We start from the raw sequence: 27,361 nt of genomic DNA, 5'->3' as shown, positions 1-27,361 counted from the left end.
CTTCAGGGATATCCTTGCTGGTTTGGGGTAGGCATTGGGTTGGACAGGAATGAAAACCACCCTGCCTCCAGGCAACACACGCTTTTGAGGGAATTCAATGAAAAATATAATTGAATTCCCTCCCTGAAAGTAACAACAATTTGGGTTTTTAGGCGGTATTGCATGTGGATGCCGAGCCCAGGTAGAACTGCTGGGAAAGCACCATCTTTGAAGACATAACCAAAACATACAGTATAAAAACGAGTTCAAATACATATTTGAGCTGCAAGCTTCCTTCGTCCCACTTTACAATTGCTCCTGAGATTGTTGGCAGACTGAATGGCTCCCTGTCTGCCCACCCTGAGAAAGATGAATTAATCCTTTTTGAAGGTATTTCAATGAACAAAAATTAATGTATACTTGCATTACTTTTCCCCCGCATTGAGGATTGCTGGCTGGCAGCCGCCTGCCACCATCTCGTGGTGTCCACCATCTCCTTCAGCTCTCCAACACTCCACTGAATCAAGGAATTGAATTGGACTGAATCTAAACTAGGCATAATCGCTTGAGCAAACAGGTAACTTTAGGAAGAAACTCAGGGACCATAGAAATGCACTGTACTGCTGAAGAGAGCTGTCGTTTGCAACTCAATACAAGGGTGGTCCCATGAAGATAAGGACAACACAATGGTGGGTGGGGTGGTTGTTTACAACACAGCAGAGGGTCCAGAGAAGATAAGTGGAATTGCTGTTTGCAACTCAGTGGGGGAGTGAAGATAAAGAGGCAGATTTGCTGGTGACATAATGTAATCCCCCTAACCCTAAGACCACCGAAGATGTCACTCACTTTGCAATTTCTGTCCCTATCCTTGGAATGTGATGAATATTAATGAGTCGTGCCTTTACATGTGTAGTCGTTTCACTCTTCAGCGTGCACGTTTGGTGGAGAGATCCCCCATACACCCAGCGCTGTAATAAAGGGAATGCCTGCTTGACACGTTTCATTGCTGTGTCAAGTTACTTTGTTTTTTCTCGGCCTCACCACGTTCTGCCACAACCCCCATTTCCAAAACATCTGCTGCAAAGGAGAACACTCACACAGCCCCCACATTCCCAGCACCTCCACCCCACATCTTGCTTATATGTTTGCCCAGAGGAGACGCCCAGCTCCATTTTGTGTGAGCGAGGGGGCCATTTTGTGCGCTCCCCAGGGGAGAAATAAACAGGTACACGAGCCCTGAGGGGCTCTAAACCCCGCAAGTGGATGGCATGCAGTGTGCAGAGCCGGGGGGGAGGCTCCACTTCGCACAGCGGGCTTTCAGGGCCTCTCCAGGCACCCACGCCACAGCGTGGTGCTCCATGAGGGAGAGCAGTGGGCCGCGCATGCGCGAGCCGAGCCCGCCAGGCCTGCAGAGGGCCCCCGCGGCCGCGCTGCTGGAGCAGGAGGCGGACCGCGGCCTGCAGCACCGGGCTGGGGAAGGACCCCCTCCCGCCCCGCGGTGCGCCCCGGGCGGGCAGCGCGGCGCGGCCAGAGCGGTGCGTCCCGCGGCCTAGCGCGGCCTGCCGCTATGGGGAAGAAGGGCAAGCGGGAGAAGAAGGGGAAAGGGGCCGAGAAGACGGCCGCGAAGATGGAGAGGAAGGTGTCCCGCAGGGCCAAGAAGGAGGAGGTGAGGGGCAGCAGCCCTGCCCTGCCCTGCCCTGCCCAGGGCGCTGCGGGGCTCGGGAGCTGTGTGAGCGCTGCCCCCCAAGCTGGACCTGGAGGGAATGGGGCCAAAAGGAGAGCACGTGTTGTTCCTTGTCCCTGTCCTTCTTTTCTGGCCGTTGGTATATAACGTTGGGGCACTTTCCCTGTTTGCAACGTGCTGCTGCTGGCTGCGTGCGCGGCTCCAGGGCACGGAGAGTGTGAGCAGGGGGAGATGCTGCCACGTGCAGCTGCTGGGAGGGAAGGGTTGCTGACGGAGGTGGAGGAGATGCTGTGCATAGGGATGTGCCCCTGGCTGCACGCCCCGCAGCTCCGTGTGTTCATTGACAGAAAGTCGAGGGCGTTAAAAACAGGTTTTCCTTCCCGTTCCATGTAGGTAGTTCTCCATTGCAGGCAAAGGACCGGTGGGGTGTAGTGTGTACTGGGTCATAATTCAGTCGGGGCTTATGTGATTGCTGTTTCCTTGCTGAATTGTGAGCATTCGTCCTGCAGGAGGTGCAGGTGTGTGCTGAACACGCAGTGTGTGCTATACTGTTAGGCCTTTTCTGAGCAAAATTGTCAGGGTTTTAGGGGGGAAGGAATTTTAAACATCTGTAGAAGGACTCAGCATTCATCTCTTGTAGGTGGATGTGGGGATCTTAAACAGATATATTTTTTTTTAAACAAAATTCTGACCTTGAAGGCTGGTTTCACGTGGTGTGCAGGTGGTTCTGTGCGTATCAAGGAACTCAGGTCTGTGTTTTTGTTTTCAGGAGGATCTTGAAGCACTGATAGCAGAATTCCAGACTTTAGATGCTAAAAAGACCCAAGTAATTGAGACATCCTGCCCACCTCCCTCACCCAGGTAAGTTTTTGTGCAATCACTTACATGGCTGTTGATGACATTTATTTATGTCAAGTTATATCCAGCATAATAGCTGGCTTGGCTGATATCTGTATTTAGAAAATACCTGGTATATTGAATCCCTGGGGTAAAAAACAAACCAAAACCATTGGTTTTTTTTCTCTTTAAATCATCCAATCAGCACAAAGATTGGTTAAGTTAAAGGGATTATAGAAAAATAAAAACTAAGATGAGCCTCTGGACTCGGATGAGGAATCTGAAAGGAGACCCACACACTTCAGGTCTACCTGCTGCTATGTTCTGTATGTCTCTTTGCTGTGGCTTGCTAAAATCCCATGTGTACGATATCTTCTTCCTCTGTTTGGAGGGATAGGTCACTATGCTACTGGTAATGTCACCAGGGTGCTACAGTGGTCAGTTCGTGCCTCTCCAGCAGTGCTAGGAATCCATTTCCATGTGATGCAGGGCACTTTGGTGGTGTGTAGACGAGTTGTGAACATCAGTGAGTGCAGAAGAATGACACGGATAAGCTGATATGAGGCAGCCTACCAGTGAACGGTTCTGCCTATAGCTCTGTGCTCTCATAAAACTAATTTCTGTTCTTGACACATCAGCATTAAAATTCAAGAGCTCACGTCAGAAGGCATGTTAAATGACAGTGTAACGTGTGCTCCTAAAATAGGAGAAGGTTTCAGACGGTGTCAAATTAATCTTGCTGGAACTTTTTCAGAAGTTAATTTCTTTGGGGAGCTTTTCACCCTGGGGTGAATATCAGAGCCTAGTAATTTGGCAGCTGATGGAGAGACCTTTGTGGCTAGAAGGTCAGAGTGGTAGTGCTAGCTTAGTTAAAGGCTACCAGCCTCAGAGCATGACAAGTCTTTTAACATGTGCTGTTTTGGTCATCCCTCTCTTGTTTTCAGGCTGAATGGCTCCCTGTCTGCCCACCCTGAGAAAGATGAATTGATCCTTTTTGGAGGTGAATATTTCAATGGCCAAAAAGTAATGTATACTTCCATTTTTTTTTCTTTATTCTGCCCTTCCCCTGTCTTTTACTGTAATTTGCATGAGTCTCATTTGAAGTGAAGATTCAAAGCAGCAGTCATAAAATATGCATTCGTCCCCAAATGGGAGCAAAATAGCCTTTTAATTCTGCCACGATACTGCCTCATGCCTGATCAGTTGGCAGGAAGGAGACATGCTAGAACCCATTAAGGAGTCAGAGTGATTGTCTCAGCATCAATATTTCAGGGCTTCATAATTTCTCCAGACTTAATAGTAGCCATCTCTGCCCCTCATTTTTTTTTATAACTATTGAAGAATCTCTGTTTTCCAACTTTCAAAACAAGATGTTTCTGCAGTTTTGGAGCTGGCAAGTCATTGCCTGCCTTAGAGATGCATACAGTAGCAAGTAAGTGGGCACTCTTTGCTGAATTTCTGCAAGTTGCAAGTGTTTACAGTGTTTCTGGAGACAAAGTGGTCATTCCAGCCTTGAGAAGTTTTGTGTACTGCGACTGAAAACTCTGTGTACTGAACTTGAAAACTCAAGCCTAACAATGATATTTGATCTGAGGATCATCTCATGTGGTGTGCTGAACTAACTCTGCTTGCTTCCCTACCTTTAGTTATTCCTGTCTCTGAATCTGAGCAGCCTTTCAGGCAAATTTAAACTGTTCAACCATGTTAAGCTCCAGCTTGTTAAGTCCTGAAATCTCAAACTGTAAACAAGAGTTTGGGAAAGAACAGTTGAGTCTAGAGGTGCACACTGAAATGATTGTTGACAACTGCTAAGGGAGGTTCTTGTTCTCCTTCCCTGTGTGGTGGAGGCTGGTGAGCTGTTGCTTTGCACTTTTGTCACTTTTCAAGGCCAGGTTGGATGAAGCTTGGGGTATCCTGATGTAATGGAAGATATCCCTGCCCAGAAGGTGAGGATGTTGGAACTAGGTAGTCTTTAAGGTCCCTTCCAACCCAGACCATTCTGTGACTCTAAATGGAAAGCTGGTTTTGCATGCTTTTAACACCTAACTCACAGCTAACCCTAAGTGATACCTGTGCTTGAGACTAATCCTGTCCATGGAGAGCTGTGTTAATGTGTTTCTTTTCCTCTTTAACAGACGTACCTGTATAATGAACTGTATATTTACAACATCCGGAAAAACAGCTGGACTAAAGTAGAGATTCCCAACCCACCCCCACGACGCTGTGCTCACCAGGTGAGATGCAGGGTGCCAAAGCAGCAGCTGTTGTTGTTCTGATGCTGTGCTAAAAATAAATGGGAGTTGACTTTTTTTTTTTCCCCCCAAGGGTTTCTGTCTTCTCTGCGTTTTGATTGTAGTGGGTGTCACCTTACTTCATGTGCTGGGGAGGTTGGGGGGTCTGCAAACACCTGTAAAAGGTGCTGGTGCTCTTTGGTCCCTGAGTGATGTCTGGAAATGTTACAGGGGGAGTGAATGTTGGAGGTGAATCTGTTATGTCAGCAGGACTCATGGGGGGAAGCTCTTGTGAAGATGGACTAGTCGTCTTGATGCGTTGTATGGGAACCAGTTCAACCATGTCAGGCAGACTCTGGATTTTCAAAATGCTGGTCAGCATGTAACTTAGGACTTGACCAGGTAGTGTCTGGGTTGCTGTGTGTGATGAGTAGCTGCAGGCCTGCCTCTGTGGGTGTTACAGATCCCACCTCTCCAGCAACATGACTTATCCCTGTAAGATATCTTTGCTAGCATGTAGGATTGTCCCAGCTGTGCAGCCAGATGCACTGTGCATGCTCTGCCTTTGGCTTGGGATTTCATTTATTCATTTATTTATTTTCCTTGGTAGATGGATTGTTTTTTAAAAGCATCCGTAAAGACAGCAAAGTTGTCTGAACTTTCTCTGGGATATTGTGAAACTCCCCTGAACTTTGTCTCTGTCATTGACATCACTGGCTGGTTGTGATATTGAAGGATTTGTTTCTGTTTACTTTGTGTGAATACCTGGCCACAGAATCTGGACCAGAGACTTGTATTTTTTGCAGGTCTTTGGCCCTCACCAGCTGTCTGATAGATTATGTTACCTGTTGCAGCAAGTGTCTGGGTGACTGGTACATTTCAAAAGCTGCCATACAGGATGTGAATGTTATTTTCCTCCCTGTGGCCAAAGCTCTTTAGAGCTTCCTGGTAAGATGCAATACCCTAGTTAGGTTCCTGTACACCTATACTGTGCATAAATGCCAGCCTTGCTCTGAGTTGTGTATGTGCTTTCCTGAATTGAAAGGCTTTGACTTGATACTAGAGCTACCTTCTGCTTAAAGTTGATCATAATTTCAGAGGCCAAATTCCATAAGGAGGCCAGCAATTCAAATACTCATACCCCTGAGGTGATAAGGTTTCTTTCTGACTATGAAGAAGTTGTTGTTTGCGTGTTGGTAGCCAGCAGGTGGCTGTCTAGCAGCTCAGTCAGAACTGAGTGAGCAGGCTGTGCATCAGGGAGCTGCAACTGGATTATAGCAGAAATAAAATGAGGAGCATACCAGAGGAGTCATGCTTTAACAATAAGTTTTCTGTCTGATAATTAATCACAGTCACACAGGAGACAGTTCAGCCTCCTTCGCTGAATGGTTTGTTGTCTTCCCTGTGACTTTATTTTTAACACATTTTCCATGTTAGCTTGAAGGTGAATAGAAGTTTGCCTGTGGGTTTGTAATGTTTTCAGTCTTGTCTGTCATTTGTAGTCTCTGATGCACAGCCCTCTGACTTTTGCTGGCTTCACTGCACCAATTCAACTGGAGTGAGAATAGCCATGGATGGCTGTTGTCAGTTTTGTTTGAGGGAAGGGTTTGGATCTAAGATGAATTTGAAGCCAGCTCTTCACGAGTTCACGTACAAGTATGAGCAGGCTGTTGTCTGTCCCTTCACTGAAACTTTTAATCACTAGATACCCATGAAGAAATCGGGCAGTTTTTCCTTCTGTTTAGGTAACCTGATGTTCCCACAAGTGCTGCTTGTAAACACACCCAATACTTTCTCATGTGTGTAATTGCTGCGTGTATGGGCTGGTTTGTGTCAGAGCACTGTTATGTGTTTAATGGTAGAAGTCTTTGCTGTTTGCTGGAAAAGGCATGCAGGTAGTGAAGCCCTCCTGAGGAGACTGTTAACCCAGTGCTCATCTGTGATGGGTATCCTGGAAAAAACATGAAAGATTTTATTTTTCTTTTCAGTAGTGTAACCACTCCAATAGGTCCCAGCCAAGGAAGATGTTTGTATGTTCACTTAGTTTCACTTTTGGGATTCCTGCCTTTTGCTGCTTAGTCCCAGTATCCTTAATTCCTTGCCTCTTGACAGTCTGTTGTGTTGCAACAGGGTGTTTCAATGCTGCTCCATGCAAAAATAGTAAAACAAATTCCTTAATGCTCTCCTTTCTGCTACTTGCCTTAATGAAAGCAGTTACAGTCCACCCTCATTCAAATACTGCACTTTCCTTCTGATGGTGGTTCTTTCTTTTTTTTCTTCAGATAGAGCAATAATGCTTTTCAGGACTTGGAAATCTTCAGGTTTGGACTTGTACTGCAGCTTGTATTCTGAGCTGTTTTTTGGTTTCATAAAATGGTAGTGTATAAGGGTCAGTCATGCACTGTTAATGGCCTTTTCCAAAATACTTGTACCTGCATTCCTGTCCCTGCCCAGTGTTGGGATGTTATATGTGTTTTAGAAGCAGGAGCTGCTTCTGTTCCTTACATGGATTGGACTTAATTGTCCATCAGTATTCTACAGAATCCACCCATCACAGTGTCACAGAATGAGCAGTGTTGCTGTGGGGAGGTTTCCTTCCGCAGTTGAACTGTGGTTGTGAAAGTAAATCTTGAGGTGCTTCTGAAGAAAGCTTGGATTTGTAGAACTGGAATTCGGGATGCTAGGGGGTGGGATTAGCCAGCTCATTGGTTTACTTTCCTTTGCTATAGAGAAGGTGTGCTACACAGTAACCAGCTTACGTTGAAAATTCCCCTTCCTTCAGCTCCAGAGAGCTTCTTTTGCCAAGCAGGACAGCAGCAACTGCTGCTATTTGTCTACTCTCTGGGATTTGGAGGCAGCTGCACATCTGACTGATAAAGTTCTCCTTTCTCTGACTTCTGCACTCTTGTTTGACCCTGTTCTTTCTTCTGGCAGGCAGCAGTGGTGCCCACAGCCGGAGGGCAGCTCTGGGTGTTTGGTGGGGAGTTTGCATCTCCCAGTGGGGAACAGTTCTACCATTACAAGGATCTCTGGGTCCTGCATTTGGCCACCAAGACCTGGGAACAGATCAAGTAAGTGGTGTGTTCTCAAGACAGTAACATTGACCTCATGAGGGACTGTGTCAGCATGGTCTGAACTTGGTTCCTGGTGCGGTGCTGTGATTTCCCAGCTGTCAGCTCATCTCTCCCTTGGGTACAGAGGTGCCCATGATAGAAATACTGGAGAGGAGAGCCTCCAGAGGAAACAAGAGATGTGTTCAGGACCACCGAGGACAAAGCTATTTTGTATAATATGTGGCTTTTAAAGCATGGATATACCTGGGTCTTAGTAACTGAAGAAATGAGTATACTGGACATGTCCTCCCAGCCAAGGCAGATGTAGATATCCCAACTTTAAAACACTACTTGTTGCTCCAGTTGTGTTCTGTTCAGGCTTGGTCTCATGGCTACCATTGCTTGAGAAGACAGCTGGTATCTGTCCACAGAGACAAGTTCTCTCCTGATAACTGGCATTTGCTGCCTTAAGATTCCTAGGGATGAACAAGCCAGTAGTTCTGAGCTGTCAAGGTAAGTGGGTGCCAAAAGCCATGGAAATTTCTGACTGGAGTGAAGGCGCCTAAAAATATTCTGTGGGTTTGGTGTCAAGTCTTCTGCTAATGTTTCACTTCTAAGTTTTTTCTGCTCATTTTCATATTTGCATTAGAGAAGAAAAAGTCTGGTGGGTCAGCTGGTAAACTAAGAGGCAGGAGATGTGGCTTTGGTTCTGACCATAGCACAGGCTTTCTTTTGTACTTCAGGATTGTCTTGACCACAGGATTTAGCCAGAATACAGCCTTGGCTCTGCTGGAACTCCTCCACAGCTGACTCTTGAGGTGCTATTGGGGAAAGCATCAGCTTTTGAATACTTGCTCATCTACTCCTTACCTGTCAAGCTCCTGGGCAGGAACTCTGTGTCCTTGTTTCAGGTGGGAAAGCCCTAAATGTGTTCAGACTAATCAGTTTTTGCCCTGCTTACAAAGTGCAGGTGCCAGTCGTTTGTGTCTGTCCTTTCTTGCACAGTGATTGAGAGGCTGGTTTAGGACTGAGCTGTGTGGAGATGGATACCCTGCTCTGCCTTGGCACATGCCTCAGACCACACAGTGACTCACTGTGCCTGTCTGCCTTTTTTCCCCTCCTTGCAAAATGGGAGCATTGATATTGCCTGACGAGGGGGAATTGGAAGGTTTAGTTTTGTTAATGTTAACGTAACACTGAAAAGACTCTGGCATGGGTGTAGGGGTCATACTGAGCCAAAGAGCAAATAGTCCCAGTGAGTCCAGAACACGCTGGGTAAAAAGGATGCTTCACAGCACAGGATCCTGGCAGTCACCAGCCCTGCAAGAGTCCAGAGATCATCCTTTTGAGTACTTGTGGAAGGCTGAGGGGATGCTGCTCGGATCCTCAGCAGCTGGTTCCTGTTGTTGGTGTGATCCTTGGCTCCAGACCTGGCAGCATTAGTCTGATAGCAGCTGCAACTTGTCTTGTTTTAGGAAACCGAGTTTATTCTAGTGAGCCCTGCTTGACTTTGAGAAGTGGGGGTGAGGGAATCTCTGCAAAATGATAGAGGGCTCTTTAAGAGGTGCAGGGATTAAGAAGACCTGTCACTGTGCAGGAAGATCTGCCTATTGTTGTTAGGCAGAAGCTGACGTAATGACTCTGACTGCACCCCTCCCAGCTCCCCCAAAATAACTTCTGAATCCCTTGTTCAATCTCAGTCAGATAAAGGGTAGAACTCAAATGTTCTGTATTCCTTCTAGTTTCATGAAAGCAGGCGGGGGAGAGGAAGTGATGATACCCATAGAGTTTCTGCTGAGAGAAAGGGCTGACATTTCAACCAAACTCTTGCTTGAAAAAATCCTCACCAGAGAGCAATGTTAATACCCAGCTGCAGGGAGAGCGAGGGCGGGAGATAGTTTTTTGTGAGCCATCAGAGAACCCAGATGAGGCTTCGTTAGTTCCACCAGTGATGGTGCAAATTGTTCTCTTGTGGGTTTGCAGATGTGTTGCTGTAGAGCTGATATAGGGTTTTCCACTCCCAAAACAAGTGCTGCAGTGCCCAACCTGCCTGGGAAGAGGAAGTGGGGTTGTTACAAGGCTTTAGTCATCTTGCATCTTGTCCCTTGTGGTATGGTAGCCTTGGGCATGCTGAATCCTACTGGTACTGCAAGGTCATCTGCTCCCACCCTGCCATGAAAGTGCAGGGCAGCTTCAGCAGTCCCATGCTCCAGGTGGACCAAATAGTGGCAGTGCTGGAAGCTTGTGGTGGGTTAATGTGGCTAGTGAGGAGGGAGAAATTGGTAAGATGAGCTTCTGCTCTCAGGATAAGTGAAAGCAATTCCCAGTACCATGGTTTTCCAGCTTCCTGGAGCTGCTCACTGTCCCTGGGTTATCCCACGTCACTTCAGCAGCCGTGGCACAGTGGAAGGATGCATGGGGACACTGTGATGCTTTGTTGTCTCTTCATAGGTAAATGGGAAAACATTTCCAAAGTTTGCTCTGGGGAGACTGTCACTTTTCTCTCTCTACTCCATGCAGGATCAACTCCATTTGAGTGTTCTGAGGTATTTGGGTGGACATCTGTCTTTCTACTTTGCTGTAATTTTGAAAGCACCTGTGCCCTGGTCCCAGCGCTCAAATATAACAAAGTGCATCTCCTCCTCATCCTTGGGCAGAGCTCCAAGAGATACATTAATTAGGCGTCTGGTGTAGGAGGCTGTGAGGAAATGTCTTGGTTTTAATGCTAGCTTGGCTGAGTGTGAAAATCAGGTTTCTGCTGCCTCTTTGCGTTTCCATATGGTGTCACGATGACAGTTTGCTTGGAAGGGCAGCCTGCTTGGAAGAGGAAGAAGAAAGGAAAGGACAGTGATGATTGTTGAGTTGTATGAGGAATGTTTTTGTACTTCTTTAGGATTGCACAGACTGCGTTGTGCTTCCTTCAGCAATTTGTTTTTCCTAGCAGGGACCCCACTGCTGCCTGATGTGTGTCCATGTAGATTTCTCATATCTGTCTGAAGCCTAATGCTTGATTTGGATTGGGATGAGTGGTGACAGGGTGTAGCTTGAGGAGTTAGCGGTGTTGGGAAGGTAAATGGTAAGATGGAATGAAGGAGGCATAGAACAGGCTACCATGTAGCAGGCAAAGCAGTAATTACTTGTGTCTAGTGTGGTAACAGTGTTACCTGAGTAAATGCCTGTTGATAAACATTTGTCTGTCGGACTGGTGTTGAGTAGACTCAGTTGGGTCTGGGAGATGTCACTTTAGCGCAGATAAAGCAGTCATTTTGTTACTGCATTAAGAAATGCCTGGACTAGAGGAGCAAGGTTTCCATCTCGGTTCCACCTGGGAAGAATCACCCTGCTTCAGTTGAGTCTGAATGAATTACTGGAGTAGAATTGGTAGACTGAATAGCTCAGATGACCCCGCTCTGATCTGAACTTGCAGTTCTAAGAAGTCTAGTTATTCCAGCCCCACAGCTTAGATTTCAGACAACTATGTTGTCCTTCCCAGCCTGCACATTCTGCAAGGGACCATCTCAGTGTCATAAGAAACTTGACTGTAAAACATTTTGAAGAGCATACCTTGAATAACTTACCCTGTGCTGTGTCTGCAAAGGCTGCTGGGGAAGCTGATCTCCATTACTGCTTAGTGCAGAGCCGCAGTGATGTCAGTCAGCTTGACAGAGTTAAAAAATTGACAGCAGCTGCTTGCATTTTGCCTGCACAAAGATAGCTGTAATGCAACAAATCTCAGCCTGTTGGATGACATGCCAGGAACTGACTTTGCTGACTTACTGGGACCACCTTATGATGTACATGATGTGTGAGGTTTCCCCAGTGCATGAACTGTTTGTTACTCAGCCTTAGAGCTGAGCAGTATTTTAACCTAATTGCCTCATTCCTTCCTAGAGTGAACATTCCTACCCAGCTCTGTTTGGCCCAGAGCCCTTCCTCAAAGAGAGATGAGGAGTGTCACTCATTGGGGTTGTACTCTGTGCTGACAGATCCCTCTGTGCAGTTCTTCGCCTCGCTTCTGAACCTGTGTAACTCCCTTCTCTTTAATACTGGAATGCTAATGGTACTTCACAGTTTTGTGAGATATGGTGCTATAAATACTTTGGGACAACGTTTCACAAGCGTATGTTGAGCGCTGTTTACGGAGAGAACTGGAGCAGTTTGCTGCAGAGCAGGATGCCTTTCAGCATAGGTTTGTTTCTGACTGGTGTCTCTTGCTCACGTGCTCTCTGTTACCAGAAAGTTCAAGTCCTGCATCGCTAGGTATAAAGGTGCTTTGGTGCTCAAAGGAGGGTATTTTGGTGTACTGCTGAGCAGACTTCCTTTGACAGGCCAGAAGGGAACCCTCTGAGCTTGTTCACTCATAGAGGAAGATCCAGGCGTGTGACTGTTGATTGACTTTGCAGAGGATTTGATTTGGGGGTTTTGTGCCTTGTAGCAATTTTGTATTCATTCACATACCTCCGAATTAATTACACAAACACATGGGTACTGTATCTCCGTGTGCCAATGAACAGAGCACTTGTCATTTGCATTTACAAGTGTAAGATACAAAACCAAACACTGAAGTCCTGGATTTCAGCTGCTTTGTGTACTGCAGAACAGAAGTGTGTTATCCTGAAGTGCCCCTTTGGTGGGATGTTCTCTGCGTCATTGTTTTTTTCATAACAAAAGGTTGCAGAGATTGTTCTGAACTTTCTCTGGGTGAAGGAATGAATGAAAGAGTAACTCACTCGTGCAGTCTGTAGATACTGTGGCATGGAAGTCATTAATTCTCAAAACTGGGGCTGAATTCAGATCTGTTATATTACTATAAGTCCCAGAGTAACTCCACAAGCAGCAGCAAATTCCTTGTGGAGCAGTTTAGATCAGACTCATGCTTCCATGTGTAGAGCCAGCCTTTATCCAGACTTATCTGTTAATCTATTTTTAAAAAAGAGTCTGGAGAATTTACAGCTCCCTCCCACACGTCTGCTTTCTGGTGTCAACCCCATGAAGTAGTGTATTAATCATAAAGCCTGTGAAACCATTTCCAAAATGTTTATTTTGGACCACGAGCAGCGATGCAGGTAAAGGGAGACAGCCTGCATCTGGGAAGCAAGGCTCTGAGCTAGAAGCAAGTGCCTTCTGGAGCTGCTGCCAGTCCTGCTTGACACTGCTATGTGTTCTTACAGTGTTGTGTTTGGAGGCTGGGGGATGAGCCCTGGGCTGCAAGAATTGCTCCTTGTGAAAAATACTTTCTTACTAAGAGCATTTACTGCACGATTAAGCGGGCATCTCTTTCCATCAAAAGCTGAGAACCGTCTGTGGCAGCTGATTCCTGGATGGTGAGTAACACTTCAGTTGACAGAGCTGAGATGACACCATGGGGTGCAGGATGAGGCCTCCTGCAGCCATGTTTCAGCATCTGCTCTTGTAGCTTGTATCCCTATCCTAGAGAAAGGGGAGAACAGCCTTGTAATTGAGAGCAACTGATGCTGGTGCACGGAGGCTCCTCTGAATTCAGATCAGGCCCCGTTTGGGTGGTATTGTTTATGACTTAGATTTAATTGCCTGCTTGTGGGAACTTGTTTATTAAAGCACATGCATCAGTGAATAAACGTTTTGCCGTTCACAATTGATTTTTGACTTGGAGGAGATGTGTTTGAGAAGCAAGGCAGAAAGTACTCACTGAGAACAAGGTCTTATTGTTAACAGTGACTTGTAATTCCTTCTTTCTTATTTATTTCTCAAAAAAAAACCCAAGATTTTTAAAAGGTGACATCCTCCAAAATAACAACATAAGTTTTGTTACAAAAGATAAAATAATGATTTGAGGTGCTGATGAAATTAATACAAGAGGTGATGTTCTGCTGGGTGGAACTTAAAAATCCAGTAGGTGCCAAGAAAACCCCACTGTCTGTTCAAATCCAAGCAGTCAGTATTAATTCAGGCTTACCCAAACACTGCTGTTCTGCTTGGAGCTCTTCATTATGGCTGGTGTGTGATTGTCGTTTTTGACAGCGAGTAAGGGCCCTCATTTTCTCTCTCCACAGAAATCTGTCAGTGCTCTTTGCAGCTACCTGCTGCCAGTTAAAGCAGAGCAATGGGGTTGTGGGTTTAGATTTTGCTGTTTCTCCCTCAGTGATGAGCAGGTTTCTTATTTATTGAAGCCCTGATTCTGCAGCCATCTAACATGGCTGTCCCTATTTGAGAAGCCTTGCTGAGTTCAGTGGTGCTGGGTGCATTTTGGGAGACTCCTCAGTGAGGCTGAAAGTGTGCTAGATTAAAATCCAAGGGACAGAGAGCACACAAAGCTTTTGTTTTCTCTGTGGCTTGACCTGAACTTGCCTTTGTTTCGAGAGTTCTTTACGTTTTCTTTCTTCTGTCTCATATGAAGATGTGACTGCGGATGATCAAGAGGGAAAGTGTATCTTCATTGCCTCTCAAGAATATTGTTGCCAGCTGCCTGGCTTTGCCCAAAGCTTTAGGATGTGACAGATGGGGTGTTGTTGCTTGTTCTTGGAAAAGGAAGTGGCACATCTAACTGAAAGGTCATATGGGCTTGAAAAGAGCAGAGCAGTGATACGTAGCTGCTCCTTTAATAAATAAGATCATAATAACTGGTTTTGCCACCATCTCTTTTGTTCTTGATGAGATCTGAGTGATTTAAGTTTGGTGGTATATCCTAGCTGCTGGTCGTTGAGTGAGATAGTGTGGATATATGGTTTCCTGCGACAGCAAAGGAGAGTAGATGTCAGAGCCAGTTTCTAGTTTCTATCTGGTACTTGGGGAAAACATCTCTGTCTGGAGTGCTTTTCTTGAAATTGTGGGAGTTAACTGCTATTCATTAAACTCTCCTGAAGAATTACCTCCTGAGTCATAGCAGAAAAGACTTCAAGACTCGGGTGCTGTTAGAGACTGTATGGCTTATCACTAGGAATAAAACTGCTGTTGCAAAATGCCTGTGCTGCAAATACCAAGTGTTACAGGAAGAACACATGTACTGTTCTGGAAAAAAAACATACATCTGTGTTAAGGCAGCAAAATTCCCTATGGTTTCCCATGCCTGAACAGAAGCTAGACTCAGCCAGCCCAGCTGCCTTATGACTTCAATAAAAATGGGCTGATCCACTAATAGGAAGGGAAGCTTGCTGATGAGTGAAATTTCTTTGTCTTGCAGAGCATCAGGAGGTCCCTGTGGAAGAAGTGGGCATCGAATGGTTGCTTGCAAGAGACAGCTCATCATCTTTGGGGGTTTCCATGAGAGCGTGAGGTGGGTTTTTGCAGGATGGCTGGTGGCGTTGAATCCTGTGTAACTAAGACAATGTAATTTCACCAGCAACAGGAAGCTGGGCTTTAAGGCAAGGATTTTATTTAGTGTTACTGTTATCAAATTATATACTTCTGTGTTAGATAAGTGATCTTGATTTTTCATGTCTGAGCTGTTCGAGAAATTGTTTTGCCACTTAGAACATGACTGAAGTAGCTCCTCATCCTCATAGCTAAGGCTCAGTACGTCATTTTTGGACTCTGCCTCTCTTCAGAGAGCCTACTCTTCCTAGAAACATCTTCCCTAGTAGGCTCTCACGTGCCACATGAGGTCACAGCTACTCTGTGATGGGGATTGAAGAGAGCTGAGCTACATAATTTCTCAGAGTTGCTAAGCTGCAGAACTGCAGTCTCCAGGAGCACAGCACAGGTTGCACCTGGATTTGGCTAACTGGCAGTTTCACTGGTGTTTGTGTGAGTGTATATATGTGTATATTTATATTTTTCATTCCCACTCTCAAGAAAGACATGGCACTGTTGTGTTTTGATCTTTTGTGTTTTGGTTTAAGTCACCTTGGATTGTGTTTCTTGGAAAGTGTTGATGAAAGCTCTGTTATGGTAAGGAATAGCATGGGCAGAAAAATGGAAAAGAACCCAGAGAGATCTTGCATAAAGGAGCTGTGTTAAATGCATAATTGTTACTCTGAAGTAGTAACCTTCAACTGAACAAATGTCTACATTGCCATGGCTACAGGAGAAAAATCAGAAATGTAGGGACTTGAATAAGGTATTGTACCTCTTCAGAGGTTCTTGGTGCTGTTGCTGAAGTAGCATTTTGTTCTCTCCTAAATGATGCTCACTACCAAAACCCATCACGTCCCAATTTGCTCTCCTTAGGGATTACATCTATTACAATGATGTTTATGCATTCAACTTGGACTCCTTCACCTGGAGCAAGCTGGCTCCATCAGGAGTAGGGCCTGCTCCGAGATCAGGATGTCAAATGGCTACCACACCTGAGGGCAGCATAGTCATCTATGGAGGTTACTCCAAGCAGGTAAGAGAGACTCTGTGATGCAGCATTTCCCAACTGACAAACAAAATAGTTGATGGAAGAACTAAAGTGCTAAAAATGAAAGCTGAAATTTCGTATTCAGATTGCATAAATAGCACCTGAGCGATTACCTTGACCTGTGTTGGTCGTGAGGTCCCGTGTCTTGACTGCTTGGAGAAGGCAATGGGAGAGCAGAATTCAAATGTGGAATCTGCCACTTCCCTCTGCTCTGTTTAATAAGTGCTATCTCCAGAGCAGATCTGGTGATCTCATCGTGTAACTGCCCGCTGCTCAGGCTGATATTTCCGCATGTCAGGCAGCTGTCAGATGTCCAAAAAACCACTAGCAATGGGAGTGCATGTTAGCCTGTGGACATGCCAGCTTGGAGTGACTGTGCAATTGTGCCCTTGTATTGTTCATACACAGGACAATTCAGGCTGCTGTGAGCCAGTACTGGTACCAAATTTGGCTTCTTGTCTTCTGATTTTCCCTTTGTTCATGCGGTTGTGTCCTGATCAAGGATATGATCTCGGTTAAAACTAATGCTGGATTAGATTAGCAGGGAAAATACAACGTAAGGAGGTGATGTTACAGAGGAAGGAATGAGCTACAGGGAGAAGTGACATTTTTGGTAACAGCAGTCATTATTGCCAGCTTCAGGTATTCCTAGTCAATACTCATCCATGTTCCAGCACTTGTGGGTTAAAGGCATCAGTTAGCAGGAGCCTTGTGTTTTCTTGCATCAGGGAAGGGGTTAAGGCAGCAGTGCTTGTTGGCAAACTCAATAAGCCAAAGAAGACTTTTGATGAGTACCAGGCTTCCTCTGCTTTGCTTCTTGCTTTGTTAATCATGGTAATTTATACTGGATAGGCCTTTAGACCATATGTCCTTATTGACCAAGTATCCCTGTCTCCATGCTGGGCGGGAGGAAGTAAATATTTCATTGAGCAAAAGGATCCTGCAAAGGCTTTTAATGTTGCAAATGCAAACTGAAGACCCGGATCCTGCTGCTGCTGTCTCAGTGGAAAGGCACTGCTTCCAGCTGGGGGAGGAGGATGCATTGTTCTTCTGATGTGAACAAATGAACAAAGAAGAAAAGCAGGGAAAGAGGAGAGAAAATAGTCTGTCTGTATATTTAGAAGCATTTGTGCCTCCTCATGGCCTGCGCTTAGGGCTCTAACTCCTCAGATGTGCATTTGATTAAATAGCAGTAACAATACAGAGGCATTTTCTGCCCGAAAGGGCTTTGTCTGCTTCCTGTTCCCTCACTCTTGAGAGTAGGAGAAGCCTGCATGCTGTACTAGGTGCGGCTCTCTTAGGGCTACTGAAAGTAACTGGGTTTAGAGTGCACACTGAGTCCCTTGGAAATATGAGTTGACGCATTTTTGCAGTTAGCTCTACTCTGCTTCGTGAGAATGGGCTTTGTTGCACTGCTCTGGGTTGTTCTGAGCTAATAAAAATGAAGTAGAAGGGATAGGGGAATGCAAAGCTGCCTTCAACGTTCTGCTGTGACAAATGAGCGCTCAGCCTTGATGCAGAGTACTGAGCAAGAATAAGAGCTGGATGCAGTTCCTCTCCGGCTTGGTGAACTGCTTTTAGATTAAAACAAGCACTCTTGTTATTAATCTACTTCCTTTGTAAAACAGAGAGCTGAGTCTGCTGCTCTCATGTGCTGTTCCTGACAAAGGCTTGTGTCTGAAGCACAGGTGAGCTTTCGGGCTGGAATGGTGAAGCCAAGCTGTGCTCCAGGCAGAATTTTCTCTGCAGCTTTCTTGGGATACAGAGGCAACAGACCTTTAGCATCGTCCTGAAAATCTAAGTCAAGATTTAGCATCTCTAGTACAAACACAATTGTTGCGTGGTATCTAATTCTCAGTGCATCTTAGCTTATAACTGACGATGGAGCTGAATCTCTCTGGATTTACTTTGAAGTGAAGAAAATGTTTTGCTCGTGTCTTCCCCATGGAGTCATTTGTACTCTGGGGAGAAGTAAGAGGTGGAAGATGGAAGAAACAATACTTAATTGGAAGTGGGCTGGTACAGGAGAAGACCTGTTCAGGAGCAGATACCACATTCAGGAGTATTCTGGAGATGTTTTTGGGCTCTGCACGTAGATATGAAACCACACAGGTGTCCAAATAAAGTGCCATAAGAAGCAGGACTAAGTTTCACGTGTGCTGTAGAAAGGTACAGTTTTGCATGGAGTCTTCCTACAGCTGCTACCAAGTGTTTGTGTGGTTTGGAGAGAAGAAGGGAGGAAGTCAGGACTGCTCCTGTGTTGGAGTACCAGGGCATGGTATGGCTGTCAGGTTGCTGGAGGGGAGTTACGGTGTGGCAGGGCTGCTTTCCTGCAGTGGGCAGTTCTGTTGCATTATATCCCATGGAGACCTAAGCCCTGTAAATCTGCTTTGAGGTGCTGTGCCAGAATAGCTGTGTGGGGATATAGTGTGTGTTACCAAAACAAAAAGAGGTGCAAGCCCAGGAGGTTCATAGTTACGGGTGGAATTGTAGGCATCTGTGTACCAAGCTGGTTGTCAGGGCCCTATAAAGCCTGAGCAACATTGTCAGCTTGCAGCTATGGATGTTTGCATGCTCTATCTGCCCATCCTCAGTCACAAGCAGAGAGGTTTGTTTTGTGCTTTGGTTTGCTGGATCTGCATGCAGAACTGAGTGTAGAGGGTCAGTTTTCAGTGATGCTTGTCAGTCCAGGCTGTGCTGCTAAATTCCCTTGATGTCATCTGGAGAAGAGCCTCTTTCATGGCTGGGGGGAAAGGAAGGAAAGATGAAGTGGCTTGTCTGAGGCGTTCCAGTACTTGTGGATAGAGCCAGGGCCACTACCCTCAGTCCCAGGCATGCATTTGCCTGTGTCAGCCAATAGATTTTGCTGTTCCAGGCTCTTAAATTCAGGCGGTGAGCATCCAGGATGCAAACAGGGAAGATGAAAATTTCAGCTTTACAACCCCAAGTGTGCAATTTTTAACAAGGGCCTCGCTTGAAAATACGTGATCCGTATCACATTGGTGTCCTTGTGTTCTTCTGCTTTATCTTCAACCCAGAAATGATAAAGAAAAATTGTGGCCCCTTACAGAAGAGGTTGTCGTGGATTTTGTTGTCTCTCCCTAAATATACTTCAGAAGCCTGTGAGACACTCAGATTTGCTTTCTTGCTGATCTTAAAGATGTCTTCACCTGTTTTCCTTGCTGGGAATGGGTTTTGCTGCAGCAAGCTGCATTTTTGGCTGTATGAAGCAACGAGACCTCTCTATTGCTAGGCAACGTGAGCACACTGTGCCTGGCTGGCACAGCAAATGCATCCAGGATGTGTTGGAGGCTAAGGCTGCTCTACCTTGCAGGTGGAAGCAGCCCACAAGCCACAGGAGCTCTGGCACTACCTGTGTGCAGGGTTTTTGGATGCCAAAGTAGACTCTGGTGTATTTTTCTTTTTAATATATATATATTTCTTATTTTAGTAGTGAGCTCTGCCTGTAAGGGATTCTGCTGGGAGATTGCTCATGGCAGGGCTGCAGACTGGTCTTGTGGGAAAGCTTCCCTCTGCAATTCTGACTGATGAGGGCTTCTGTTGTTTGGAGGTACCGACAGCTCTTTGCTAAGGTGAAGTTTGTTGTTTGAAGTGAGGGAGAGATTGAAAAGGATCAGCCATCCACAGCTTGCAGCTTGCTGGTGAGTTCTGCAGCTCTAGACCTGTGTGACAGAGACAGCAAAGTGTGACATTGCCAGAGAATGTTATTTGCTCTCTGCAGTACTCACAGCCCTTTGAACTTGAGAGCTGCTGCTGTAGGTCCCACAGTGTGTATGCTGCCAGTCCGTGGAGTTGGTGTACTCAGTACTTAGAGCACTGTTCCTAGAAGGCATTTCTTGCCTTGGCAACTTGTTCTGCTCAAAATGGACAGCTGCCCCTTCAACTATGTCTCCATTACCAGAGCTTGCTTTTTTTTTTTCACATGCTAGAAAACTGGCAGTGGCAGAAGGAGCCATCACTGTGTATTCTCTTCTTGAGAAGCTAGGTTTGTTCCTGCAGGCTTCCTGTCCCCAGTGCTGCTCGAGAATAGCAGGTAGAATAGTGCAGTTGCTGCCTTCATTAAGTGGTTGTACAGAAGATGATCCCTCCAGCTTCAACAGCCTGTCTGGGAGAGAGTGTCTTTCAGTGTGGTGGTTGGAATGCCTAGATGTAAGTGGAGAGCAAGTGCACAAAAGATCTGCAGCTCCAGACTAACAAATTTCCTAGGGCAGACTCTGGTCTTTGAGTTGACTGAAGCTTTCCTTTCCCTTTTGCTGCACTCTGAACAGCATTCTCCTGTTTCTTCCAGCACTTCATTTCAGCTTTCACTGGAGCTTCTCAACATCATCCAAGTTAAAGCATTGTTGTGCAATGCCTCAAGCGTGCTTTTTCCCCCTTCCTTCTCTGCCTTTCTGAGAATTGAATACCATTCCTGAGTACTGGGCCATGCAATAACAACACATCTTGCAATAACAAAACTTACCAAGTGCAAGGCATTGTGTTAGGTATGGGTATGGAGCAAGAACAAGATGACATCGTGGCATGCACTCAAGTCCTGCTCCTTCCCAAGCACTGGACTTCAGTCTGCTAGCTCCTGCCAGGATCCAGTCTGTGTCCTGGCAGTGGTTGCACAGCAATGCCATTGCCCCCAGGAGGAAAGGAATTACAAGGAAGCCAGAGCTGTGCATGAAGGATGGGTGGATAATGACATTACTAAAAGACCTCCTGCAGTGGTGTTGCATAGTGCTGCTTTCAAATGCTGTATGTTGCTATGAGCCCTGGAGTACAGGGACTTAAGAGTGAAAGGAGAAGGGGAAAATTGCATTTAAAATAATGCATTTAGTTACTTCAGCTGAGACTTGCTGTTCTTGCTGTAATCTCACAGTTGCCTGTAGTAGGGGGTGAAAGTGGGGATTCTGTTTCTGTTCAGGAGAGAAAGCTGTTTCTTAAGACTCTGTGGTGCCTCAAATGCTACTGATGACACCTGCAGTCAGGCTGTGGGGCAGAGAGAGCTCTGCTTCTGTTGTAGTGGGGGGATATTGGGGGTGGCAGGGGCTGAAAGTCTGCCCTAAACACAGATCTGTACTTAAACTTGGCCTGTGCAAATGATGCAGCGTAGGCAGCGTGCTCAGCATTTGAGGACAGCATCCCAGAGGACCTTGCAAGCCCTGTTGGAAGTTACTGTGTGCCACTTTGGTGGTACCTGCTCTCTTTTACAGCTAGAGTAGCAGAGGCACAGATGTTAAATTGCTCCCTTGAGAGCACCTCATGCTGTCTGTGGCAGAGTAAAAGGCAGAAGCTTGTCTCTCCTGTTTCCTTGGTGCTGCCCATCCTTCCTTTCTTCTTGTAAAACGATCAGTTTTAATCCCCTGTGACAATATATTTCTCTTCTGTGGGTGCCCAGATCTCTGCCCTTGCATTGATTGCATCCTGCAGCCTCCGTGGGCCCATGAATCCCAGGATCTTTGTGGCAGCCTGAAGAGTGGAAGGAGGCTCTGGTTGTTGCAGGCAGAAGTTGCTTGTGGTTTATTACACATCTCCCACTGCTCACTTGTAGGATGGGACTGAGTGAGGCGTGCTTGAGAGTCACAAGACACCGGCCTCCATTTGTCCCTTCTGGCTGCCTCCATTCCCTCTGAGGATATCAGGTTTGCTGCTTGCCACAGAAAATAGCCCTGATTTCAGCACTACAGTTGTGAACTGCCTGGTGCTCGCAGTGTGTCTGCCTTGTGTGGTTTCTCCTTGCCCCTATCACAGTGTTTGCTTTTTCAGCGTGGGAGTGCTCAGATTCAGGCCGTGATTAGGCTTATCTGTGGGGTCAGGAGTTCAGAATGGCATGTTTTTATGTGAGTGACTTTCTAGGTCTTGAAGAGTTGGGCCTCCTGCATTTTGGCCATCGAAAGCATTTCACTGAGCATCCCTGTCTTTCCATTCTCTGCAGAGAGTTAAGAAAGATGTTGACAAAGGCACTCTGCATACAGATATGTTCCTGCTGAAGGCTGAAGGTTCAGGCAAGGAGGAAGGTAAGCCGCTGCTACAGCTAGGGGGCCGTGCTGGAAGCAGTGCTGCAGGGCTGTGAATCCTCTCTCTTCCTTTCAATAAGAAACACACAAAAAAAAAATCACAAACCCAGAACAAAATTTCTCTTTTAATGATGAGCACTATGCCCCAGCTTTTGCTCTGGGGCTAAACACAACAGATAAGTCGATTTAAATATTGCTTCTTTCCCAGGAGTAGTTAAGTGCATTTGTATACTGTGACTCTAGCTTAAAAAGAAAAAAGCTAGAGTGAAGGAATGGCAATTGCTGAGAGGTATGAGAGAAGTTGTGTCCTACTTTTTCACTTGGGTGCTGAAGAAAGAACATGGGCTATCATGTATACAGGCAGCATTCCCACCACTGTGTTGTGTAGGAGGAAATGGGAACAGGTTATAGACCACACACCTTTTCTTTCTTTTTCTCCCAGTCCATTTTACAGCCTGAAAAGATGAGGCTGTGTCATCTCTGCTAACCAAAGCTTAGTATTTGGCTGAAGGCTGTAGGGAGTCGTGGTTCCCATCTTCAGGTGACTTGATTTCAGAACTGAAGAGAATTCAGAGCTTTGCGAAACAGATGAAGGACTGGAGCTGCTTGAGAAACTTCAGTTGATGGAGCTCATGAGGGAAGATTGGGAAGTGCTTTTTGCTGGAGAAAAAGCATTATTTACGTTGGCATTTCTCAGTTGGCCTTGGAATAGTCTGAGATGGACTGGAGGGTCTCCAGGCTCCTTACATAACTGTGTGAGAAGTTCTGACCTCCACAGGCAGCAAATTACAAGAAAAGATATTTTAGAGATTTTTTGGGGGTTTTGTATGTGGGAGGGAATTACAACAACATTTTGAAATTGTTCTCTGGGACATTTTGATCACTGCTCTTCTGTTTCACAACAGAAAATTGTTGGGATTTCAGAACTTCCCACACTGGAAATTCCTGTTTTCAAGAAGCTGTTTTTAGTAGAGAGGGGTCATCTGTAAACTATTAAGAGAGAAGGTGGGGGTGTGATCTCATGAGATTACCTAGTGCAGGGATATTACCAGGAATGGGTTTTGGTTGACTGGTTGGTGTTTTTTTCCCCCACCTATCTGTGAATGCCCTCAGAAATAGGAATTCCATCACTTTCCTTAGGAGAGAGAATTTTGTCCTCGGCTTTAGGAGCAGGACAGTCTTCCTTGAGCAGATTTTCCAAATGGTTAAAATTGTGGCAGATTTCTTTAAACCCAACCAAACTTCAAGTGGGATTTGGGGAAGAAGGTTGGTCACACGTTGTCTGGATTGCAGACCCTGTTTGCATTAATGTCCTGTTTATAGCTTATCTGTTTGAAATTGTGGCTCCTTCAGAAACACAGTGCCTAGCCAGTGCCCATGCCTCTGCCAGCCTGCATTTTAGGGCTTTGCTCTAAATCCATAGTAGAAAGGAATGGAGCGAAAGCAGAGGGCTTGGAGCACAAGCTTTCTCCCTCTGCTGGGTATTTTATTATAATTATTATTTCTTTTAACGTTTGGGTCTCCTTAAAATAAACTGTGCCTATTCTTGGGGTTAAGGCAGTGGTGCAAAACGACAGAGAAGTAGAAGGTTCACGTGGAGGGAATTGACGTGGCATGGGCCCCATGTGATAACCAGAGTACATTTCCTTGGTATCCTGGACTATAATCAGTCCTGATTTGAACTCCAGCTTCCTCTGAAGGTGTATATACCTTTCGTGAGGCCCCTTGCTCCAGAAAGCATACCCTGAAGACAGCTTTCTTCATTTGCTTTTGTTGGAAACGCAGCTGCTTTCTAAGGGTAGAAGGAAGCGTGCGGATTACTTGGGTGATTGAAGTGGAAATGCAAGTGATTCTGATTTGCATTATTGTTGAACAGGCACGGTGCAGTTTGGAGTGTGTCTGAAATGGATTGTTGAGATGCTTGAAAAGATTGCTGGAGAACTGAAGACTCTTGGAAGGTGTAAAAATCATCAGGATTCTCTATTACTGATGCTCCTGTCTGTTTTTATCCATTACCAGATAAGTGGGTATGGAGTCGACTCAACCCATCTGGAGTGAAACCCACTCCCAGGTCCGGCTTCTCCGTGGCAGCTGGTCCCAATAACCGCTCCCTTCTGTTTGGAGGTGTGCACGATGAGGAAGAAGAAGAGAGCATTGAAGGGGACTTCTTCAATGACATTTATTTCTACGATATTGGGAAAAACCGCTGGTTTCCCGGCCAGCTGAAGGTCTTGTTTTAGAGCTACACAAATATCTTTGGTTCTCTCTCCTTGATCTCATTTGTCTTGGCCTTTTATGGTCCCGTTCTGACAGTGTGGGCAAAGCCTCTATTTCGAGGCGGAGCCACCAGGTCTGTTTGCTGCTTTGATTTGTGACCCATTAGCTGTGAAGAGGGGAAGGGCTGCAAGGGTGAAGATGGGGATGTGCAGCTGAGCAGGTTTTTGTCTCCAGACTGAATTCTCTATGCTGCCCTTCTCCTTCCTCTCCACGTAGCCCCCTTGTACTTTCCATGCCCTGCTTTCACTGTGATGCAGACTGTCATCTGAGGGGAGAGGAAACCTCTGAAGCCCAGTGGCTCCACATGCACTGAGAAAGTGGGTCAGGAATAGCCCTCTTCCTCTGAGAGTCAGGCTGCATGTGCCCTCTTGTGTAATGCAAAGTGAAGCAAAGCAGCTTGAAAACAGTTCTGGTGTTGTACTAGTGGCTGACTCTGGGTCAGATGTGTAAGTCTGATGTGAGCTAGTTCAGTAACAGCTTTTGTGAAAAGATCCTGTGTTGTATTGGGATAAAATAGCCTCCCTCTTTTCTTTATTGACAGTGAGATGAGGTATTAATCCTTGGCTCACGAGAAATTCAGAAATGTGCCCCTCAGATCTTTGGCTTTGTTTGAACCACTCTCAAGGAGGAAGCAAGGTGCAAATGACCTTCTTTCTTTCCATCCCCACTGTTTCTTGCTGTGTCCTCCAAAAGGAGATGTCAGTCGTGTAATAACAGGCAAACATCCACTCAGGTGTTTGCTTCTGCCTTCCTAGCTGACTGTTTTCTATCCTTTTCACACAATACTTTGAAGACCTGGAGTGCTTCCTGATAATTCACTGTAATTTAGCACCCAGCAATTGTTTTGATTTCACAAAATGATGGGTTATTTACTCTTGCTCCTGTCACAGACCAGTGGACTTTCTGAATGTCTGTGTGCACATGTGTACATCTGCGAGATAGAGAGCAAAAGAGCTGTCTTCCTTCTCTTCAGCAGTGCTGCCATTAATAGATGTAGCACTCCATGCTATGGGCTCTCCAGAGGTTTCACAGCTGTCTGTTTTATGGCTGTTAGAAGTTTGTGCTCAGTAGGAGGTTGTAGCTGTCACCTGAGACTTACAATTCTAGTGAAAAATAATTGAATTCTCCCCATTCCCTCCCAGCAGCATCCATAGCATGGTATTAACTCCTGTACGTGCTATTAGCTCCACTCAGTTCACACACAGTCTGCCTCTGCTCCTTGTTCTTATTAATAGGTACCAAAGTCAGGGAAGAAGAAGCGAAGACGTGGCAGACGAGCTGAGGCAGACAGTGCTGGAGATGATGAGGTAGAGAAGCAAGCCCCACAAGGCCCAGTGGAGATAGTCAAAGAAGTGGTGGCAGAAGATGGGACTGTCATGACAATCAAGCAGGTGATTGCTGGGCCTGCAGATGAGAAAGAGAGGTCTGAATCGGAGGAAGAGGAGGAAGAAGATGGAGCCTTGGGCCTGCAAGTAGAACCATGCCCTCGTTCAAATGCCATGCTGGCAGTGAAACATGGGGTTCTGTATGTCTACGGGGGAATGTTTGAGGTGGGCGATCGCCAGTTCACCCTCAGTGACCTCTACAGCATCGACCTGCACAGGATGGAAGAGTGGAAAGTGCTAGTGGAGATAGACCCGAGTAAGCTCTGGTGGTGGGGTGTCTGTATCATTTCATTGTAGCAAAGGCTGGGATGTTGTTTCCAGCAGTGCTTTGTTTTATTCCTGGACAGGAAACAGTTTGGAAGTGTGTGATGGGCAGTGTCTTATAGTCTCTGTCGCCACAAGAGCTTTGCAATGGCTGTAGAGTATGAACTCTGGTCTGTCTGCTTCAAAAATCAAGACATGTAAACAGAGCACCTTTGTTCGCTGATGACAACCCTGCCCTGGAATCTCTGCATCTCTGTAATGGATAGAGGGCAGAAAGGAAAGAGTTGTACTCATAATTTTGGAGCTGTAAAGTGCTTGGGAGGAGGCTTGACTCTTTTCAGCATTTGTCTTCCACGTTTGTTGTGTGCTGTTCACCTCTTCCTGTCTGTACTAGATATCTCACTACTGTCCCCAGCTCGTTTATTTCTTCTTTCTCACCAAAGAAACACAAGAATGGCTGGAGGAGTCAGAGTCAGATGAAGAGGAGGATGATATGGAGGGTGCAGAAGGAGGTGAAGAAGAAGAAGAGAGCTCTGAAGATGATAGTGAGGATGAAGGAGGTAACAAGAGGAATGTTTTCTTCCTACTAACATACGGTACTCATGGGTGTCATTTACCTCACTGGCATTCAGGTCAGTTTTTTCAGCCAATGCAAGGTTTTCATAGTGCACAGTTCTTAAGGAATAAAGGAGAAACGTCTTTGGTTCTGGATAGGTTTTTAGGCTGTTCCATTTAAACACAAGCTGAAGCGTAGCCTGGGCTGAGCTGACACATGGGAGAGCAGATTGCCTTCATTAGCTGTTTGTGACCTCTCTTTCTGTCTCCCTCTCATTGTGTACTAGGAGAGGAGCAGCACCCATCTGTTCAGCCTGATGAGAAGCATGCAGACTATCTGTCCAGGACAGAGCAGCATTGGATCAAAGTAGCCCGCAGCAACATGGGCCCGGATGCCAAGGACAAGAAGGTGGTGAAAGTGGCTCATGCCATGGCAAAGGCATTCTATGAAGATTCAATCTAGGTGGTGATGGGGCTGTTCTGTGAGTGCAGAAACATGCTGGGAGCTGTGGTTAGCCCTGCTGAAATCAGCCTGATGTGCCAAGCAGTCAGTGTGTGCCTGGAAGGCTTCCTGGCACTCCAGCTCTTGCATACTCCATATGAGTGCCTCTGGGCTGACTAATTTCAATATGCCTGCTTGATTAATGCTCTGAGTATACTGTTATTCCCCTGGTGGTTGTGGGAGGGACTTGGGGAACAGGATTACTGCCCAAGCACTGGTTCTTCTGAGAATGGAACATACAAGTAACATCA

The 27,361-nt window shown here is 46.0% G+C and overlaps 1 protein-coding gene across 3 annotated transcripts; it reads left to right on the top strand.

The window, feature by feature from the left end:
* The first annotated feature begins 1,423 nt into the window (after positions 1-1,423).
* Positions 1,424-27,361, top strand: KLHDC4 (kelch domain containing 4). 3 transcript variants are annotated; one of them, XM_065745435.1, is made up of 12 exons: positions 1,424-1,645; positions 2,433-2,524; positions 3,445-3,523; positions 4,636-4,734; positions 7,666-7,802; positions 14,944-15,036; positions 15,930-16,089; positions 22,046-22,127; positions 24,147-24,355; positions 25,640-26,045; positions 26,497-26,613; positions 26,896-27,361. In XM_065745435.1, the coding sequence occupies exons 1-12, from the start codon at positions 1,547-1,549 to the stop codon at positions 27,069-27,071; spliced, it is 1,749 nt and encodes a 582-aa protein (XP_065601507.1). In that variant the 5' UTR covers positions 1,424-1,546; the 3' UTR covers positions 27,072-27,361. The 3 variants fall into 3 exon arrangements, with proteins under 3 accessions (XP_065601507.1, XP_065601509.1, XP_065601508.1); XM_065745436.1 differs by lacking the exons at positions 1,424-1,645; positions 2,433-2,524; positions 3,445-3,523; positions 4,636-4,734 and adding an exon at positions 5,611-5,679; XM_065745437.1 differs by lacking the exons at positions 1,424-1,645; positions 2,433-2,524; positions 3,445-3,523; positions 7,666-7,802 and having other exon boundaries at positions 4,694-4,734.

Source organism: Cyrtonyx montezumae, unplaced genomic scaffold, assembly GCF_038088225.1.
Source record: "Cyrtonyx montezumae isolate F1298 unplaced genomic scaffold, pur_monq_1.0 scaffold_35, whole genome shotgun sequence".
NCBI classification, from domain to species: domain Eukaryota; kingdom Metazoa; phylum Chordata; class Aves; order Galliformes; family Odontophoridae; genus Cyrtonyx; species Cyrtonyx montezumae.
Note: the sequence above shows the minus strand (reverse complement) of the source record. Positions and strands in the feature narration are given on the sequence as shown.